Source organism: Salmo trutta, chromosome 2, assembly GCF_901001165.1.
Source record: "Salmo trutta chromosome 2, fSalTru1.1, whole genome shotgun sequence".
NCBI lineage: Eukaryota > Metazoa > Chordata > Actinopteri > Salmoniformes > Salmonidae > Salmo > Salmo trutta.
The window spans coordinates 22344083-22364663 of record NC_042958.1 but is presented as its reverse complement, the minus strand read 5'-3'; the positions used below and the strand labels follow the sequence as shown (position 1 = coordinate 22364663).

Here is a 20581-nt window from a genome sequence, read left to right as displayed (position 1 = left end):
GTAAGGATCTGTAAAGTTCCAATTGAAGAATCACCATGGCTCTCAAAAACATTTGAGTGGACCCAAAGGAATAGACATTATCTTGACCAGATCTGCGTGCCAAATAGCACCCTACTCCCAATATACGGTAGTGCACTACTTTTGAGAGGTGCACTACATAGGGAACAGAGTGCCATTTGGGATGCCACCATGGTGAGGTTTGTCATGTCTTACCTCGCCCAGTGCTCCTCCCTTGATGACCAGCCGGTTGCTGACGTAGTCGATCATCCAATCCCCCTGTCTCAGGTTGTCACAGAAGGGGTGTCCCAGGTCGTTTTTGGGACGAATGTCCCCCATCACCGACATCAGACCTGTGAATGTCAAAAGAGGTTACTACATCTGACAAACAAACTCATCATACATGTCTACATATCAATTTCAATGTAATTAGTCCCTAAAAGGAGGAAGGGTAGCTTGGCGGTCCCGACTGGTAAATGGAAGATTATAGTTTTACGGTTCCCGGCACAAAACGGTTAACAACACTGCAATATACAATAGGAGTCATGATTTTCTTGAAGCCCGACCCCCCCCCCCCCCCCCCCCACTTCCTTGTTTTGTACCTTGCAGGCCTCCGTACTTGAGACTCATCCAGGAAGGGATGTTGTAGCAGCCTCCACCGTCCTCCTGCTCTTCAGCGTCACAACGGAATAGCAACACGTTCATGTCTGCCAGGGTCACCTTGGACATAATACTGGGAGGAAGCAGACAGGTAGGACGATTGACAGTAGGCTGGATTAACATTTACTAGTGGAAGACAGCCTACGAAAAAGTCTTACAGCAGTTGCTTAATTAGTTAACATGTCTTATGTTGCAACGCATGGGTCAGATATTAGCAGAGATATGGGCTGAGATTCCTTACAAAAGTAACCATCAATTTACCAAGTGAAAGAATCATCTAGAGTATACATACGCTGCCAGTGTAGTAGTGAGTATGGCTGGCACGTTGTTGTCAGGCATACTGCCCGTCTTGTAATGGTCACTGAACTGGACCAGGTGTCTCCTCAGAACCCCCACCAGCTCCTGGGACTTGGGGTCCAGACTCACCCTGGGGACAAAGAACACAGGTTACAAACTCGTAAGGCATGACTCATAGTAGGAGTGCTGATTTAGGATCAGTTTTGGTTTTTCCAATCATAAATGCATATGGTATGGACACACGGGAGACTCCTACTCCTAGACACTTGATATATACAGCACCTGAAATGACCTCAATAGGACAGTGTATTCTTACCTGAACACTATCACACTACCAGGGCTGAGGTGTTCGAATTCAATCTCCTGGACAAATTCACTGCGGCCCTTACACATGACATCATCCTGTTTCACAATCTTGCTGTCATGTAGCTGCAAGACAGTTGGAGTAGAAAGATGTAGTAACAGTGTCTTACAAATTAAATAGAACGAATATACAGGTGTTTAGACTGAAGTGACCCGAGAACAAAACCTGTTTTGTGCTACACTACACTCTGTAATTTACCAAGTGTCTATGAGACTACCATAACCATTCAACAACAAAACAAACATTGCTAACTCTGCGACCTGAGCAAATCCTGGCCCACTTCTTTCAATAGAAGGGAATGATAGACTAGAGAGATAAGCTTGCAACTAGTATTCTAAACCAGGGTGTAAAGTTGTAATTCCATGGTGCTGTTCTCGTGTTACCTGGATGTGTTCTCTGATCTCTAATGTGTGGTCAGGCAGACCGTTGATGCTCTTCCGGTCTTTCTGGTACGACCCAGCGATCCTCTCCACGGTCCTGGCCTCCAGGACCACCTCCTCTATTTTACCTGCAGGAGAACACCGTCAACACTGACCTGATCTGGGTTTTCATGGAAACTACTAAAGGAAGTGATATCAGGATGATTAGTGATAGATAGCCTACTGCAGTGATACTCAATCTGGCTCCTGGAGAGCCACAGTAGTTCTGGCTTTTGTTCTTTTGGCTGTGGCTCTCCAGGAGTAGGATTAAGGAAAACTGGGGTACTGTACCTGGGATGCACATGGGGGGAACCTCCTGTCTATATTGATAGGTCTTGGGGTTCCTGAAGGCAGTGTGACACACAGCTACCACAGACTGGTGTGTGCTGGGGCAATGTCTGGTTACTGCCACTATGTCCTCATCCACCTGGTCCACATAGACCTGCAGAAAACACACACACACACACTTCTTTGTTGTGTTCTTCAGTAGAAGCACTTACTCTGCAACTCTACAATTTAATATTCCCTCAAAAGTGTTTCTGCTTCTCTCAGGTTAAGTCCCTTGCTGAGGAATTCAGTTTAGTTCCCCATGTCCAGTTTCTAGATGACCATTTTCAATAAGCCTGGTCCTGGACTAGAAAGCACTTTCCATAGAGATTCTGTATTGAGCATGCTTTATAGTCCAGGTTTAGGCTAAATCTGGATCTGGGAAAATAGTTGAAAGACATTTGCTGGCTGCCCATCCGTACCCATGGCTATGTGCCCAGTGCATGTCTCAGAGTGGATGTTAGAAGTCCCTCTAACCTGCGAGAAGCCCTTAGAGGCCAGTTCTTGGTGCAGCTTGTTGAGGGCCAGTTTCCCAGCGATGATACCACTCTGGGAGTTCACCTCTCCTGCAGAGGAGGGCTTGGCCTCCGAATTCCACTTCGGATAGAAGCGCTCCTCCTTCACAACAGAGATCTGCACAAGAACACACAGGAAGTTGGAATCAAACGTAGAACTAAACACTGTCCGTTTCATACATTGTCAGCAGTTTCAATATAGACTAGATAAATATAGAAGAGACTTTAGCTTACAGTTTTGTCTTTGAAGTGAACTGACTTCACAACACGCTCACAAACACACACTTTTGGTAATCATGGCCCTTTTTCGTACCTGGTGAGGGACCAGCTCGTCATATCCTCTAGTACTGCCTGTGGCACAACTGGCCATGGAGACGATAGCAGAGCTCGGGAGGGAGTCGTACGCAGAGCGAATCTACAACACAGAAGAGGAATAATAAATAAATAACACCATCAACAAACAGTCACAACATCGATCAACAATAACACTACTACATAAACTCAACAAAAAAAGAAACGTCCCATTTTCAGGACCCTGTCTTTCAAAGATAATTAGTAAAAATCCAAATAACTTCACAGATCTTCATTGTAAAGGGTTTAAACACTGTTTCCCATGCATGTTCAATGAGCCATAAACAATTAATGAACATGCACCTGTGGAACGGTCGTTAAGACACTAACAGCTTACAGACGGTAGGCAATTAAGGTCACAGTTATGAAAACTTAGGACACTAAAGAGGCCTTTCTACTGACTCTGAAAAACACCAAAGGAAAATGCCCAGGGTCCCTGCTCATCTGCAAAGACTTTACTCAACATTCAATTATCTGGCAACATCTCTGGTGGACATTCCTGCAGTCAGCATGCCAATTGCATGCTTCCTCAAAACTTGAGACATCTGTGGCATTGTGTTGTGTAACACAACTGCACAATTTAGAGTGGCCTTTTGTCCCCAGCACAAGGTACACCTGTGTAATGATCATGTTTATTCAGCTTCTTGATATGCCACACCTGTCAGGTGGATGGATTATCTTGGCAAAGGATAAATTCTCACTAACAGAGATGTAAACAAATTTATGCACAAAATTTGAGAGAAATAACCTTTTTGTGCTTATGGATTTAAAAATATATATTTTACGTCAGTTCATGAAACATGGGACAAACCCTTTACATGTGTTTATATTTTAATTCGGTATAAATAGGGATGCTGACAAATCCCAGTGACATATTGTATACTGCCTAATTAGGACAGTCATTGTCATGGGTAACAACATACTGTACACTACCTGAATAGGGGACTTGTCATGGGTAACCCCAGCTACATACTGCAAACTACCTGGACAGGGCACTCGTTGTCATGGGTAACATCCAGGAACATGGCGTGGGCGATAGAGGGCACCAGAGGTCTGAGGCTGGGCTGGACGAACGAGCCCACAGGCTCTCCACCAAACCTGTAGACCAGCCTGCCCTCCTCATGACTGTCCCCTGCACTCATAGCCTCTGAGGAAGACAGAGAGAGAGACAGATTATATTGTTATTGTAGAACAGGCAAATGGTTATAGCCAATATGGTCATTGCAGTCATTTATAAGAAAACAAATAACCTAGGCTGATTTAAATAGTGAATCAATTCAGTTTACATCAAATATTACCACCAACGGTCCTTTTTTAATCAAGAGACGATCAATTGCAGATTCATTCAGCTTCCTGTGTATCAATATTTTATAAAAGGTATTTCATACAAAGCCAATACCCAACTTCACTAACACATATCCATGCCACATGTTGAAGCAAAACAGAAAACATGTATTTTTCTATCAGATGTGTAGACTGGTCTCAGCTCTGTTTGTGATCGTCAACTCCATTGCTCATTGTCAAGGAGTTGGCGAGACTGCACAAATAGACTGGCAGACAGGCTATAGATTATGTGCCATTTGTGCATTTCCCAGGCTCTTACCTCTAATGAGGGAGGTAATGGCCAGTCTAGTGACAAAGACATTGTCCAGCTCCTCGCTGCCCGTGAACAGCTCAGCCACCACATACAGGTCAGGCTTCAGCTCGCGAGCTCTCTCCAGCATGTACTACACACAGCACAGCCACCCACACCCCAACACAGGCCAAAGCCAGGGCACGCAATGCAAGAAAGACATGTGGGCGGTGGGGGGAGAAAAGATAGGCGAAACAGAGGAAAGAAGGGGATTTAGAAAGAGAGATTAGATATGAGACAAGAGATGGGAAGGGGTATAGGCAAGGCAAGAAAGAGGGAAAATATGAAAACAACCCACACAAGGGGGGGGGGGGGACATGCAAAGTGTCAATTACCATGCAACAAAATGTTAATTTTCCAGGATAAGTATGATGAAAATGTCAGATTCAAAGTAAACCCGTGGCAGAAGAGTGGAATAAGATTATCGAAAGAAAGAAGAGAAGGAAAGAAAGAACACATTTAGCATCATGCTCAGTCAGAATGCATCAGTCCAGTTCCCACAGTACGATAAGGCAGTAGCAGTACCTCTGACCAGACTGGTAATCCCCAGGCGGTTTACAAACACATTGTCAATCAGCTCGCTGCCCGTAAAGAGTTCAGCTATCACATAGAGGTTAGGTCTGACCGCCCTGGCTGTTGCCAGCATCGCCTACAGAGCACAAGGTAAAACTTCACTTAGAGTGGTGACATGCAGCATTCATAAACCTTTATATGCATGACGAAGTGTCATAATTCCCTACATAATAAAATTAAGGGCTACATTGTTTTGTTGAATACTACGTACATATTTGACACTAGCTATTTTAACATACTGAATACCTATGTAAATAAAGTATTTCCGTATTTTTTTTTTTTAAGATATATACAAATTTGCAATGATTTCTAAAAACCTGGTTTTCACTTTGTCCTTATGGGAGGAAAGAAATGAAATTAATTTTTTTTAGAATAAGGCTGTAACGTAACAAGATCTAAATACTTTCTGAATGCACAAGGGCAGGAACAGGCAAATAGAGTCACACATTCTGAGACTATAGGAACCCCATTTTGAATCTAGAAAACTTTAAAATATCTTCAGAAAGTTTTGCCCCGAGCAATAAAAATAACATTTTCTTTTTTTACCTTTATTTAACTAGGCACGTCAGTTAAGAACAAATTCAAATTTTCAATGACGGACTACTCCGGCCAAACCCGGATGACGCTGGGCCAATTGTGAGCCTAGAATCGAACCAGGGACTGTAGTGATGCCTCTTGCACTGAGATGCAGTGCCTTAGACCACTGCGCCACTCGGGAGCCCCACTCGGGAGCCCAAGAACAGTAGCTAGTGTATGTTTCCATGAACTTGTCCAGTGTTTTTTTCCCCTATACATTAGAAAGTTAGAAAATATAGAAAATATTCAGAACAAAAATATAAAAGGCAATATGCAACAATTTCACTGATTTACAGTTCATCAAAGGAAATCAGTCAATTTAAATACATTTATTAGGCCCTAATTTAAGGATTTCACATGACTGGGTAGGGGCGCAGCCATGGGCCTGGGAACCAATCAGAATGAGTTTCTCCGTAAAAGGGCTGGTCTCAGACAATCATGCAGGTGAAGAAGACAGATATGGAGGTCCTGGGCTGGCGTGGTTACACGTTGTCTGCGGTTGTGAGGCCGGTTGGACGTACTGCCAAATTCTCTAAAATGACGTTGGAGGCGGCTTATGTTAGAGAAAGGAACATTCCATTCTCTGGCAACAGCTCATGAAACATGGGACCAACACTTTACATGTTGCATTTCTATTTTTGTTCAGTATAGATGCAACAATTTCCTGCTAGGGTGCATTTCTACTTAACTATCTTGCATCAGTAAAAAACAGCTGGACATAACGTAACTATTTTTGGGGTTTTTGCAAAACCCAAGTGTCGAATAAAAACCACAAAAGTTAAAGTGCTTCCATTACCTATTTAGGCTGATTGTCAGCCTGATTGTAGTCTGAATGTCCTCCTACCTATTTGTTTTATGTCTCAGGTAGCCAGCACGGATAGAATGCAACATTATTTTTATAGCCTAGTTGAAAAATTTGATTAAGCAAGCAGTAGATATTTAGAATTAAATGTGGAGTGGAGCTTTATAATTATCACGTGCTCAGCGTACTATGACTTATTATGACTTCCAACATGGCACCGTCATAGGATGCCACCTTTCCAACGAGTCAGTTCGTCAAATTTCAGCCCTGCTAGAGCTGCCCCGGTCAACTGTAAGTGCCGTTGTTGTTAAGTGGAAAGTCTAGGAGCAACAACGGCTCAGCCACGAAGTGGTAGGCCACACAAGCTCACAGATGTAAACAATGTAAAAAAAAAAAATTGCCAACGTTTACTGACACCGGTCATATTCAGCGGGTGTTGCGTGTTCGTAAATTCATCAGTTATTCTCTCAGTCGAGAGTGCTCTGAAATCGGAGTAGATAGCCAAAGTGAATTTACAAACGCACCCTAAGAGTATCACTGAAAATATTCACCAGGATATGTAGCTATGAATGGTGCATCTACAGTCAGATCAGCATACTGTACCTCGGCCACATGTAGAGGAGTGGAGTGACAGTTGTCCAACCGCACGCCCGCAAAGTGTTGGGCTGTGATCTCTGTATACTTCTTCATGTGGGCCCACAGGTAGGGACAGTCCTCTGGTTTCTCACCGTAACGCAGCTTCACACTGTCTCCCCAGCAGATCAGCTCTCTCCTCAGGTACACGTTAGAGCCTAGAGACAGGGAGGACACAGGGGAGTTGCACACCATCACACTAGTCAGGTTGAAATCAATGATATCTAAACATTATATTAGAAAATAGTCATTTCTTAAGGAAAAGTATGTTTTTATCTTCTGGCATAGGCTGGATATAACAATCCTAATGTACCATAAAAACATTTAATTTATTTCACCTTTATTTAAGTAGGCAAGTCAGTTAAGAACAAATTCTTATTTACAATGACGGCCTACACCAGCCAAACCCGGACGACGCTGGGCCAATTGTGCGCCGCCCTATGGGACTCCCAGCCACGACCCATCGTGATTCAGCCTGGATTCGAACCAGGGTGTTTGTAGTGACATCTCTATGACTGAGATGCAGTGCCTTACACCGCTGCGCCACTCGGGCCCTACATTTTTTCATGACAAGTGGTCAGTAAATACCCAAGGTCCTTACAAACTTTTCAAAGAGAAGTATGTGAATACTGAGCATGTTCTATCTGTTTAACTCGACTGGTCTGTAGAAATAGTTAGAACAGAACTATCAGCTGACCTGGCTCTGCAAAGTTCCTCAGGGGGTCGTCTGACATCACCCAGCCGTTGTGGGCCAGGAAGTGACACGCTTTGTCTGTCTGGCTCATCAGCTGCATTTCCTGGTCAAAGGTCAAGTTGTCCTCAAACGGGAAGGTGAAATATCCACACACCACTGGATGGTTCCTGGTGATAGGTCCCAACTTAGGCCCATGGTCTGCAAGGCGTTCGTACACTACATTTCCCACAATGCAGTTGGTGGCCTGTTCCTCATGGTAGTGCATCTCCTTATAGCTCTCCACATTCAGCTCCTCCAGTCTGTTCCTCAACCAGTTACAACACTCCTGGATGGATGAGGGCTCATTGCTGTAAATTAAAATCAAATTTGATTGGTCACATCCACATATTTAGCAGATGTTATGACGGGTGTAGCAAAATGTAACTATATGAGTGGCACAGAAGCATTTGTAGACCCAACAGTGGTGACAAAGCAAATCCCATCTTAAGATAAATCGGGATCATTGCTTCAAAGAATTCCTGTTCCTCTCAAATGGATTTAAAGCACCCTTGCAAAGCGTCTTAGCGGACGCAAAGATGGGTTAAGAAGCAAAGTAATTGTCTTATAGAAGGTAGCATACGCTACAAGAAAGGTGATTGGCATAGCAGTGACTCTATGAGTCTGTTGCTGTATTTATTATAGATCCACATTAGTTCCTGCCAAGGCATCAGCTAGTCTTCCTGGGGTCCAGCAAAATTAAGGCAGTTATACATTACAATACATTCATAACAGATTTCACAACATTAAGTGTGTGAACTCAGGCCTTTACTCTACTACTATATATCTACTACACAAAATCCATGTGTACATGTGCGTATAGTATCGTGTGTTCATATGCATGGGTCTATGTTTGTGTTGCTTCACAATTCCCGCTGTTCCCCAAGGTATATTTCTGTTTTTTTTTTTTTTTTAAATCAAAGTTTACTGCTTGCATGAGTTACTTGATGTGGAATAGAGTTCCATGTAGTCATGGCTCCATGTAGTACTGTGAGCCTCCCATAGTCTGTTCTGGACTTAGGGACTGTGAAGAGACCTCTGGTGGGGTATGCATGGGTGTCCGAGCTGTGTGCCAGTAGTTCAAACAGACAGCTTGGTGCATCCAAAATGTCAATACCTCTCACAAAGTAGTAGTGAAGTTAATCGGTCCTCCACTTTGAGCCAGGAGAGATTGACATGCATATTATTAATATTAGCCCTCTGTGCTCTCTGTAATGGTGTATCCTAAAGTGGACCCACCCATTGGGTATGAAGGTCTCCAAGGCTGAGGTCATGTCCACGGTGTTACCGAAGCGTCGACAATGGGGGTCCGGGAGGATCCTCAGACGCTTCTTATCCTCATTCTCTAATCTCACTGCTTTGCCTCCTGGGTAGAACACATCAAACACAAAAAAACTGAAGAAGATTAGTGCACCAGATGTTTAGTGTGAGCTGATCGCTACTTCAACAGTGGAAGCACAATATCTGGAACACAAACAACTTGTTTCAAATGATTTCCTGGGGTGGCTCAAAAGAGATATGAAAAACATAATTCACCATTCATCCCATTCAACATAATTCAATGTAATGACACTGAAATACAAATCCTGAGTGGTTGGTAGCCCTTACCTGCCTGAAGCAGCTTCCTGAACTGTTCCACAGCCTTCTCCACATTCACCTGGTAGAACTCCCACAGCTTGGTCCTGGGGTAGATCTCATCCAACAGAACACCTCGCAGCATCTACAAGAGGAGGCAACCAATCAATCCAACTTTGTCCTAAGAGGGACATTTGGGTTGAAAGTAGGGTTCCTCAAAATATCTCTTTATTAATTGAATTGACAATTTTCCTATTTCAATACAGTACAAAACAAAAGGGTAACCCAACCAACTCACGTGGAGTTGGTGTTCATTCTCGATGTGAGCAGGAACACCATGGTCACTGTACTTCCCGTCTGCAATGTCACAGGTGAGGTGCCACAGAGCCCTGTCCAGCACCCAGGCTGGCTTCAGGTGAGGAGAGTTCACCAGATTATAGCCACACTCAGGGTGTAGACACAACCACCTACTGTTAGCAGCTAGGGAGAGAGAAGGGGCTGTTACTAACTGTTACTAGGTTGTAGCCACACCCACTGGGAACAGACGTCACTTCATTGAAATGACGCAGAAACAAGGTCGATTCAACCAGTGTGCGCCCAGTGGGTAGGTGCAGCCACAACCACTTACTCACAGCTAGGAGGGAAAGAAGGTAACAGTTGTTAAAAATGACACGAAGAATGGATCTAACCCCAGTAGGGAATTCTCTCCAATGTCATGGAATAAGACATATTTGAAGCACATTCAACATTGCTTGAATGGTCATTTGCGGGTCGTACTTAAGTACCAGAGATCAATAAACTTAGAAACACTAAAGGGGTAGGCGTTGTGCAGTGCACACTAACACCTTTGCCCTTTATATAGAACAAACATTGCAGCGGCAGCTGTGGCTCTTGCATCATGGTCTCAGTTTCCTCGGTCAGCATTTAGCCTCTGTTCACATTGAAGGTCAGATTCAAGTATTCCCCTTTGCAATGAAGCAGCCAATCACGCCATCACACTGTGTCCCAAATGGCACCCCATCTCCTATATAGTACACTACTTTTGACCAGAAAGTTGTGCAAGGAATATGTTGCCATTTGGGATGCATTCTGTGTCTTCAAAGGGAACTGAGGGAGGGGGGGGGGGGGGGGTTTAAAATGTTGCCACACTGCCACACCATGTTCACACCTTCATTAGTTATTGGTGCTTATGATAGGGGTGGAAAGAGAACCAGGGCTCCTCCATGTCTGCAGCACAATGTGTGAAGCTGAGCTTCTGATTACATTTGTGCCTAATACTGGATTGTAATAAATGTGGTTGTTTGACTGTGTGCCGCTCTCTGTGACATTATTATGTTTCAATTTATGACTAAGTGCTTTAACTTTCACCTTTAATCATGGCCATCGTCAAGTGCTTCCGTTGCTATGGACATCCAACACATGATTGTTCTATTAATTTGTATTGTTAGTGTTATCACAATGGTTGTTACCATTGATTTTATCAAATGTATGTTTGGTGACAAGAAGTCGAACATGTTTGGTTATTAAATCAGTATTTTCATTGTGTACCTCTAGTAAGGATATAGGATAACCTGCTGTTCACATACCATCTTCCTCTGTCCATTAACACGTGATGTAAAAGGTTGCAAATCTCTCCTCACATACTGGCTAATGCATTGGCAGTAGTCCTGCTGATCATACTTGAGTGGATGCCAAAGTCCACTACAACCTGGCACCAGTTTCTCTGTCATAGCCTTTAGACTACTAGAAGGGCATGAGTCACCATGACCCTGCAATACGTTCATGATACAATATCGATAAATATACATGCATTTCCTTTTAACTCTTGGGTAACATTGTTTGTTTTGCTGTATAAAAACACCCTGTATTGGGCCTCCTGAGTGGCGCAGCGGTCTAAGGCACTGCATCGCAGTGCAAGAGGAGTCACTACAGACCCGGGTTCGATCCCAGGCTGTATCACAACCGGTCGTGATCGAGAGTCCCAAAGGGAGGCACACAATTGGCCCAGCGTCGTCCGGGTTACGGGAGTGTTTGGCAGGGTGGGCTTTACTAGGTTCATCGCACTCTTTTGGCGGGCCAGGCGCCTGCAGGCTGACCTCGGTCGTCAGCTGAAAGGTGTTTCCTCCGACACATTGGTGCGGCTGCCTTCCGGGTTAAGCAGGCAGGTGTTAAGAACCGCGGTTTGGCGGGTCATGTTTCGGAGGACGCATGACTCGACCTTCGTCTCCTACACAGGAGCTACTACATATCACCTCTGCAAAGTTATATATTATATCAAACCCAGGTTATCTGAGAAGAGACTTTGCTAACCCGTGTTTTACTATCAGTCAGTCCTGCAAGCCTTCCCTGTGGCTTGGGAATAGTACCCAGAAGGTCACAGTCATAACTCTTCATGAAACACCATCTTCTGAAGAGCTTAGAGATGAGATCCCCTGTCTCTGTATCTATAAATGGCAGCATTGATAGGTATGTTACGTATCCATGCGGTACGTTACGTAGCCTAACACACCACCATTCACAAAATGGGAAAGCATTCATCCTACTGTGTTGAGACAGTGTGAGCCGATGCTCATGTGTAGAGTGCACCAAATGATGCCCTATTCCCTTAATAGTTAACTACTTTTGACTAGGGACTATAGTAGTGCACTATATACTAAAACAATACCTGTATGGTTGTAGACCACATCAGTGATGCAGACCATGTTCCACTCTTTCTTCAGTTTCTCCACCAGGTTGTCCACATCCATCCAGGTGTAGTTCTTCCCTTCAGTAGAGAACTCTGGGTTGAGCTCCAGTTGGTCGGCCAGAGAATAGCAGGAGCGAGACATCCCTAACTTCTGCAGCGGGGTGAAGTGGATCATGTTATAACCTAGGGAGAGAGTTTAGATAATATATTTTTATGAATGAGAAATGTGAATCTATGAACCCACAGTAATAATTATGCTACAGGTACGTTACATGTTTTGTAAATGAAGCCAATGCGTGTCTGGACAGACAGATATTAAGAAACAGCAAACAATGCAAATATTTTTGCAGATATTAGAATGGGTCAATGACCACCAGTATAACCAAACAGATCTCAACCACTGTGTGATAATCCCCCAAACCACAACTCTTTGTACAGCACAATCTATACGATGAACCAATAAAGATGAACTCTGTATTTGTTAGTATCTATACTTTTGAACTGCAGGCACATGATTAAGAATATGCAAAAACAATTGCTGTGCTATCAAAAATAATTATTTACTTCAGCAATTTAAACCAAATTAAATATGCGACAGTGTGACACTTATGAGTGAGGACAGGAGTTTTTCCTGACCACTTAACCCGAGCAGGAGAAATACCCATTTATACTGATGAAGACAATAGCCATGCTTCTGATTGTTGGCCAACTGGCTATGGTATCCCATTCTGCCCCTCACCGGTCTCCTTGGCAACCCTGAGCCTGTCCTGCCATTCGTCCAGAGGCCCCAGGCACTTGGCCAGGTATGTCTGAATGGCAATACAGTCCAGGGGTAGTACATGGTTATCAGCACCCACACGCAGCACTGGGTCCACCACTATGTAGCCACTACCAGTCTTCTCTTCATTCCTGGGAATCACACAGAACACATCAGGCAATACAACAGGAAACGAGATCAATCAATAGCATAACATGTATGGGATAAAAGGGTTGACTGTTGAGGTTGAGCCCCTAAATCACCTGTAGGTTTGTTTAATAATAACATTTATTATTATTATTATTATTATTATTATTATTATTATTATTATTAGGTGCTTATATAGTCCTGTTTCACTGTATGTGCAAGTGGGTAACCTGTACAAGTGTGAGGCGTGAAATGGAAATACATTTTTGCATATCTCACTCCCCCTGTGACACTCTCGGAGACTGGGGTCACAGACAGGGATTTAACTGTGATTCATCAATTCACAGTTTGACTCTTATGTCTTGTTTTCGATCGAACACTTCATGATTAGATGTCAGAAATCAAAAAGAACAGTGCATAAACAGTGCTGGCTTACCACCACCACATACCTAGTACAACATTTTGATTCAATGCCGATGAAAGTACTGCACACAGAACAGTGAACGGGAATCTATCTTGTACTCTGAACCTGCAAATAACTAGATGTGTGTACACTCCTTCTGAACAAGAAACAGTGCTTTCTTACCCAGCACAAAAGTAATACTGGTAGGACCCTGCCACCTGCAGGTCCAGTTTGCAGTACTTGTCCGAGTCATCCTCTCTCCCTGTTGGGTTTATCCAGTCCAGAGGCCAGAACTTAAGCCGGTCAAACTTCTCTCCCTCCGCAGGGTAGTTAGTGTGGACCTGCACATGCCTCCCCTGCAGAGTGGGCCCCAACCGGAACTGGAGCTCAAAGCCTGATGGTAGAATAATAATAGTATGTCATTACATAATAACAAGTAATACACAAGCAGGATATGTTCTAAAAGCACTGCTGGAGTGTACAGTGAAATCAGAAAGGTTCACCCTGGACAATGACTGGATTTGATGTTAACTAATAATGTCCTAATGCGAAAATGTAATCTTGGAAAACACATAGGCAGCTGTTATGGTGTCCTGCCAATCAAATGTGCATTAAAACTCAGTTTAAAAACAAATCCAATGTCTGAAGTGATGCCCGTCCAAGCAATTGATCTTGCCAACAGCAGAAACAGTACAGCTAAGCCACTGAGCGAACACAAGGCCTTTTACCTTGCTATTTATAGCTGCAAACTTTTCACTATAATATTTCAAGATAGGCTACTTCACTCAAGTGTCAAATGCATAGCAATGTTCAGCTCATGCCTAGCCTACCACTCCCCCATTAACTAAATGTGCATTTCAATGTCTATATTTTCAACAGCAGGAATAATATCCCTGCTGGGGGTAAAATAAGCAAGATAGCACCATACAAAAGAAACAATTGTCTAATAATGACAAACTTCCAATAGCCTATAATTCGCAGGACTTGTACATTCAGACATTTTTTTTGGGGGGGGGGGTATAATTTGTGGAACGTTCCAACAGGAATCTGTTCCAAAAACTTCGTAAATAACAAGGTTGCCAACAAACAACGCATACAAAGTTGTATAGCGGCAGAATAAGAATAAGATACTGCAGTGGGCAATATAATTATGTTTTTCACTCACCACGTTAATTCCGAAACATGTCTGTCCTCACTCTGGTAGTCTATGGACAAACGTTAAGAATAAGCTACGTGGTTAGTTGATGCTAACTAGCTGCCGAATAGGCGAGGTGAATTGGTCATGCTACTTTGTATGCGTTGTTTGTTGGCATCCTTGTACTTTACGAAGTTTTTGCAACAGATTCCTGTTGGAACGTTCCACAAATTATACCCAGTAGTTTTTTTGTTTCTATTATTCGCCACTGCAAATGTGAAGTTGCCCAGGATTTGAATGGCCATTGCCTACATACCTTGCTCTAGTCGGAACAGAGTCCTCTCTAGTCGCTCCATGTCATTCAGGAACAGTACTCTGGTCTGTCTGCTTCGAACCATTTTGACGTTCCTTTTTTATGGTGTCCTTTTCAAGCAGGAAGCGGTGCCCCCAGATTCCTACATGACACACTTCAATAGGGGGAGAGACCGAAGTCATGAGAGATAACGCCACCGTGTGAAAGAAGACGCTAACCTGCAGCACAACGTAAATACACTAGGCTAGCCTACGTGCATGTATGTGTGTGTGTACATGGGTTTCATATGTACATAACTGGCCACTGTAGCCTATTCATAAATGTCTCCCTCTAAACGTAAGGAAATGCATAGGCCTATACATGTCGCTTTTATTGCTGTTTACACACATTCATGATTTTTATTCAGATCCCCATTAGCTGCTCAAGAAGCAGGAGCAATTCTTCCCGGGGACCATATTCATCAAAAGTAAGTTAAATAATAGTTTATCTTTTACTAAAAACAACACCAAAACTGTTTGGCTGTATTGAAATATAGATTTCTATGTATATCTTCAGCCCTGGTAGAAGAAACGACACATTGTAACTATGAACGATTTTACATGTTACAATAGTTGCAACATAATAGTAACATGTTTCTTTGATAGAGGAGAATCACCTTGTTTTTCCGTGTGCTCACTGCCAGTGTTGCCAACTAATTTTCAGGGTAAGTTGCTAGATGCAGGTTGATTTGTTGCTAAATGACGTTGTGATGTCATTGCGTGATAACGTAAAACTGCGTCATTACGTAGCATACACAATAACGTTACTCAAATTGACTGGCCATCTCGGCAAAAAATATGATTTGACATTTGTTCAGGTACAGACTCCAACTCTTTTCTGTACAATTTTGATTGAGACATGTGGATTGATGTTGTAAGTTCTGTTCAAGATCAAACATTCGTGACCAACTATACTGCTCAAAAAAATAAAGGGAACACTTAAACAACACATCCTAGATCTGAATGAAAGTAATAATCTTATTAAATACTTTTTTCTTTACATAGTTGAATGTGCTGACAACAAAATCACACAAAAATAATCAATGGTCTGGATTTGGAGTCACACTCAAAATTAAAGTGGAAAACCACACTACAGGCTGATCCAACTTTGATGTAATGTCCTTAAAACAAGTCAAAATGAGGCTCAGTAGTGTGTGTGGCCTCCACGTGCCTGTATGACCTCCCTACAACGCCTGGGCATGCTCCTGATGAGGTGGCGGATGGTCTCCTGAGGGATCTCCTCCCAGACCTGGACTAAAGCATCCGCCAACTCCTGGACAGTCTGTGGTGCAATGTGGCATTGGTGGATGGAGCTAAACATGATGTCCCAGATGTGCTCAATTGGATTCAGGTCTGGGGAACGGGCTGGCCAGTCCATAGCATCAATGCCTTCCTCTTGCAGGAACTGCTGACACACTCCAGCCACATGAGGTCAGGCATTGTCTTGCATTAGGAGGAACCCAGGGCCAACCGCACCAGCATATGGTCTCACAAGGGGTCTGAGGATCTCATCTCGGTACCTAATGGCAGTCAGGCTACCTCTGGCGAGCACATGAAGGGCTGTGCGGCCCCCCAAAGAAATGCCACCCCACACCATGACTGACCCACCGCCAAACCGGTCATGCTGGAGGATGTTGCAGGCAGCAGAACGTTCTCCACGGCGTCTCCAGACTCTGTCACGTCTGTCACGTGCTCAGTGTGAACCTGCTTTCATCTGTGAAGAGCACAGGGCACCAGTGGCGAATTTGCCAATCTTGGTGTTCTCTGGCAAATGCCAAACGTCCTGCACGGTGTTGGGCTGTAAGCACAACCCCCACCTGTGGACGTCGGGCCCTCATACCACCCTCATGGAGTCTGTTTCTGACCGTTTGAGCAGACACATGCACATTTGTGGCCTGCTGGAGGTCATTTTGCAGGGCTCTGGCAGTGCTTCTCCTGCTCCTCCTTGCACAAAGGCGGAGGTAGCGGTCCTGCTGCTGGGTTGTTGCCCTCCTACGGCCTCCTCCATGTCTCCTGATGTACTGGCCTGTCTCCTGGTAGCGCCTCCATGCTCTGGACACTACGCTGACAGACACAGCAAACCTTCTTGCCACAGCTCGCATTGATGTGCCATCCTGGATGAGCTGCACTACCTGAGCCACTTGTGTGGGTTGTAGACTCCGTCTCATGCTACCACTAGAGTGAAAGCACCGCCAGCATTCAAAAGTGACCAAAACATCTACCAGGAAGCATAGGAACTGAGAAGTGGTCTGTGGTCCCCACCTGCAGAACCACTCCTTTATTGGGGGTGTCTTGCTAATTGCCTATAATTTCCACCTGTTGTCTATTCCATTTGCACAACAGCATGTGAAATGTATTGTCAATCAGTGTTGCTTCCTAAGTGGACAGTTTGATTTCACAGAAGTGTGATTGACTTGGAGTTACATTGTGTTGTTTAAGTGTTCCCTTTATTTTTTGGAGCAGTGTATATTCATTAGGTTTGGCTCGTCGAATCCGTACTACTGCTGCTGCAGTCAGCCAACAATGATTTGCAATTTGCTGAAATTGCTGCTGGCCTGCTGCTGACGTCACTCACACAGGAGGCGTGCTTCTACACCTGCATTGCTTGCTGTTTGGGGTTTTAGGCTGGGTTTCTGTACAGCACTTGGAGATATCAGCTCATGTAAGAAGGGCTATATAAATACATTTGATTTGATTTGACTTTTGGAGCCAGGCACGTGTGTTGTGACAGAGTGTGTGACAGAGAAAATCGTTTTTGTGTCATTTAGAGGGAAAATGCATGCATTTTAGCGTTTAAGTCACTTTTCAAAAGTTGCTAAAAGTTCCAAATACATTTTTAAAAGTAGCTAAATTTGTTGCTAGGTGCTGTTTGAAAAAAAGGTTGCCCGGGTAGTCTGAAGAGTTGCTAAATCTAGCAACAAAATTGCTAAGTTGGCATCACTGCTCAGGATCAGGGGTGTATTCATTACGTCATGAAACGTTTACCGTTAAGAACCAAACGGGGAGGGACTTACCTGAATTTATCCAATAGAAACTCTCATTTTCGTTGCAAAACTTTTTCCATTTGGAGTGAACGGTTTCTGTGCCAAACGTTTTGCAACAGAATTGGTGAAGCAAATGGAACAAAACAGGGCTTGCTTCTTATACGGTAAACGGTTTCCATAATGAATGCAAATGCTAGACAGCTAGGTAATATTAAAAAAAAAAAAAATTTTGGTTGGACTATTTATGCTAACACATTTGCAATCCCTTTAGCTTTGCTTACAAGCATGCACTTTTTGGACAATTTTGGATGATCCACACTCTTGGATGAAGACTGTGCAATATTCTAAATTGTCAGAAAATGGTGGTGGAAAATGGTGCTTAATAAAGAAAGTAGGGTGAATTCGGAAAATAAGTGGGACACGTTTTGCATTTCTGTCTTCTGTAACCTCTTTCGACATCTATCCAACGTATTAGCCCAACACATGATCAATTTCTGGAATACTCAAGATGTTACCTAATCACACACACAAAAATGTTTTGGACATATTCACAGGAGGCATGACACACCCAGTGTACATTTTAGACATTTCAGTCATTTAGCAGACGCTCTTATCCAGAGCGACTTACAGTAGTGAATGCATACATTTCAATTCATTTCATACATTTTTTTTTTTTACGTACTGGCCCCCCGTGGGAAACGAACCCACAACCCTGGCGTTGCAAACACCATTGCAAACACCATGCTCTACCAACTGAGCCACAGGGTGTGCACACTGAGTCAAAAACATATTTTCAGTTGGCATTGATATACTGGGACACCATTATTATAATCCTAATTCTATCCCAATGATAATACAATTCACTCAAATAACAGTACTACAAGAAAATTAGCAGAATATAGTACAAGAGCCTTGCCTTACCCTAATGTAAACTGGATCTCCTTGCTCTATTGGAAAAGCCTTGAAGACTGTCCTACTTTAGCTACTCCATGCTGTCCTACTTTATGGTTGGCATAGGGGGACAACACAAAAAAAAGACTGAATTACAAAATGTAAACATAATATTGGCAACTTGTTTTTGTATTTTGATGCACCAGTACATAGTATGCACATTTACATCACCATTTTGCACAGTAGCTTATTTATAACCTTTTATAACCTTAACATCTAACAGAAAAAATCTGTCACTGATCATACTGTGTGCTTTGTGGAGTGAGCTTCCTGTTTGAAGCTTGCTCCGCCCCTCTCTAGGATGTCAAACCAATTAAGTGATGTGATTTTGATAATGTGGTTTCTCTGCAATAATGTGGTTCTCTGGTTTCTTAGCAACAATAGTTTAGATTTTTCTCCTCAGACCAAGAAAAATAACATGTCAGGATTAAGCTGTGCCAGTTTATATGAAGTCCCACTCTTTCCGAATTCACCCTATGCATATTTTCCCTGTTTTTTCCGCCTTCTCACCATTAAAGCTAGTTAAGGATTTAAAGTATGCCTTTGTGGCCTGAATGCAGGATGCTTTATGTACAAGCAGGTCCATGAGGGATACGAGTGTATTACCGGGAATGCACATCAAGCGTAGACCATAGCAAATATTGTGGATATACTGACAAGATAACATATCTCTCCGCCCTAAAAATGTGAGTTGTCCACAAAGTGGCGGCTGGCTGTCGCTCCCGCTCATCCTTTCTTTGGATTGGTGGAAACATCATTATTGTAATAATTTTTAAAATAATCGATGAGGATTGTTGACGTCAACCACCTGTATTCAATAGAGAGATGCTATGCTACTAGCCTCATGACATGAATATGCATAGCCATCTTGAGATATCAATTCAATTTAAGGGCTTTATTGGCACGGGAAACATAATTTTACATTGCAAAAGCAAGTGAAATAGATAATAAACAAAAGTGAAATAAATAATAAAAAATGAACAGTAAACATTACACTTACAAAATAATAAAAACATTTCAAATGTCATATTATGTATATATACAGTGTCGTAATGACGTGAAAATAGTTAAAGTACTAAAGGGGAAAAAGTAAACATAGGTTCTATTTACAATGGTGTTTGTTCTTCACTGGTTGCCCTTTTCTTGTGGCAACAGGTCACAAATCTTGCTGCTGTGATTGCACACTGTGGTATTTCACCCAATAGATAAGGGAGTTTATCAAAATTGGATTTGTTTTCAATTTTTTTGTAGGTCTGTGTAATCTGAGGGAAATATGTGTCTCTAATATGGTCATACATTTGGCAGGAGGTTAGGAAGTGCAGCTCAGTTTCCACCTCATTTTGTGGGCAGTGTGCACATCGTCTGTCTTCTCTTGAGAGCCAGGTCTGCCTTCGGCGGCCTTTCTCAATTGCAAGGCTATGCTCACTGAGTCTGTACATAGTAAAGATTTGCTTAATTTTGGGTCAGTCACAGTGGTCAGGTATTCTGCCGCAGTGTACTCTCTGTTTAGGGCCAAATAGCATTCTAGTTTGCACAGTTTTTTGGTAAATTCTTTACAATGTGTCAAGTAATTATCTTTTTGTTTTCTCATGATTTGGTTGGGTCTAAGTGTGTTGCTTTCCTGTGGGTCTGTGGGGTCTGTTTGTGTTTGTGAACAGAGCCCCAGGACCAGCTTGCTTAGGGGGCTCTTCTCCAGGTTTATTTCTCTGTAGGTG

General features: G+C 43.1%; 2 protein-coding genes across 3 annotated transcripts in view; one reads left to right on the top strand and one right to left on the bottom strand.

The window, feature by feature from the left end:
- aglb (amylo-alpha-1, 6-glucosidase, 4-alpha-glucanotransferase b) overlaps positions 1-15023 on the bottom strand; it is a 22871-nt gene extending 7848 nt beyond the window's left edge. The window contains exons 1-19 of one of the 2 annotated variants that reach the window (XM_029698476.1): positions 14897-15023; positions 13629-13839; positions 12878-13047; positions 12118-12321; positions 9751-9932; positions 9486-9597; positions 9117-9243; positions 7845-8188; positions 7118-7305; positions 5089-5212; positions 3914-4077; positions 2893-2994; positions 2542-2697; positions 2029-2179; positions 1702-1826; positions 1271-1383; positions 950-1084; positions 600-730; positions 214-350 (exon numbers count right to left, since the gene is read on the bottom strand). In XM_029698476.1, coding sequence (XP_029554336.1) covers positions 214-350; positions 600-730; positions 950-1084; positions 1271-1383; positions 1702-1826; positions 2029-2179; positions 2542-2697; positions 2893-2994; positions 3914-4077; positions 5089-5212; positions 7118-7305; positions 7845-8188; positions 9117-9243; positions 9486-9597; positions 9751-9932; positions 12118-12321; positions 12878-13047; positions 13629-13839; positions 14897-14978 — 2958 coding nt within the window. In that variant the 5' untranslated portion in view covers positions 14979-15023. Of the gene's footprint in view, positions 1-213; positions 351-599; positions 731-949; positions 1085-1270; positions 1384-1701; positions 1827-2028; positions 2180-2541; positions 2698-2892; positions 2995-3913; positions 4078-4533; positions 4658-5088; positions 5213-7117; positions 7306-7844; positions 8189-9116; positions 9244-9485; positions 9598-9750; positions 9933-12117; positions 12322-12877; positions 13048-13628; positions 13840-14896 lie in introns of both variants that reach the window. The other variant, XM_029698467.1, reaches the window with a different exon arrangement.
- frrs1b (ferric-chelate reductase 1b) overlaps positions 14998-20581 on the top strand; it is a 27046-nt gene continuing 21462 nt past the window's right edge. Inside the window, exons 1-2 of the mRNA XM_029698552.1 lie at positions 14998-15123; positions 15300-15359. The gene's annotated coding sequence lies outside the window, so the exon portion shown is untranslated. The remainder of the gene's footprint in view (positions 15124-15299; positions 15360-20581) is intronic.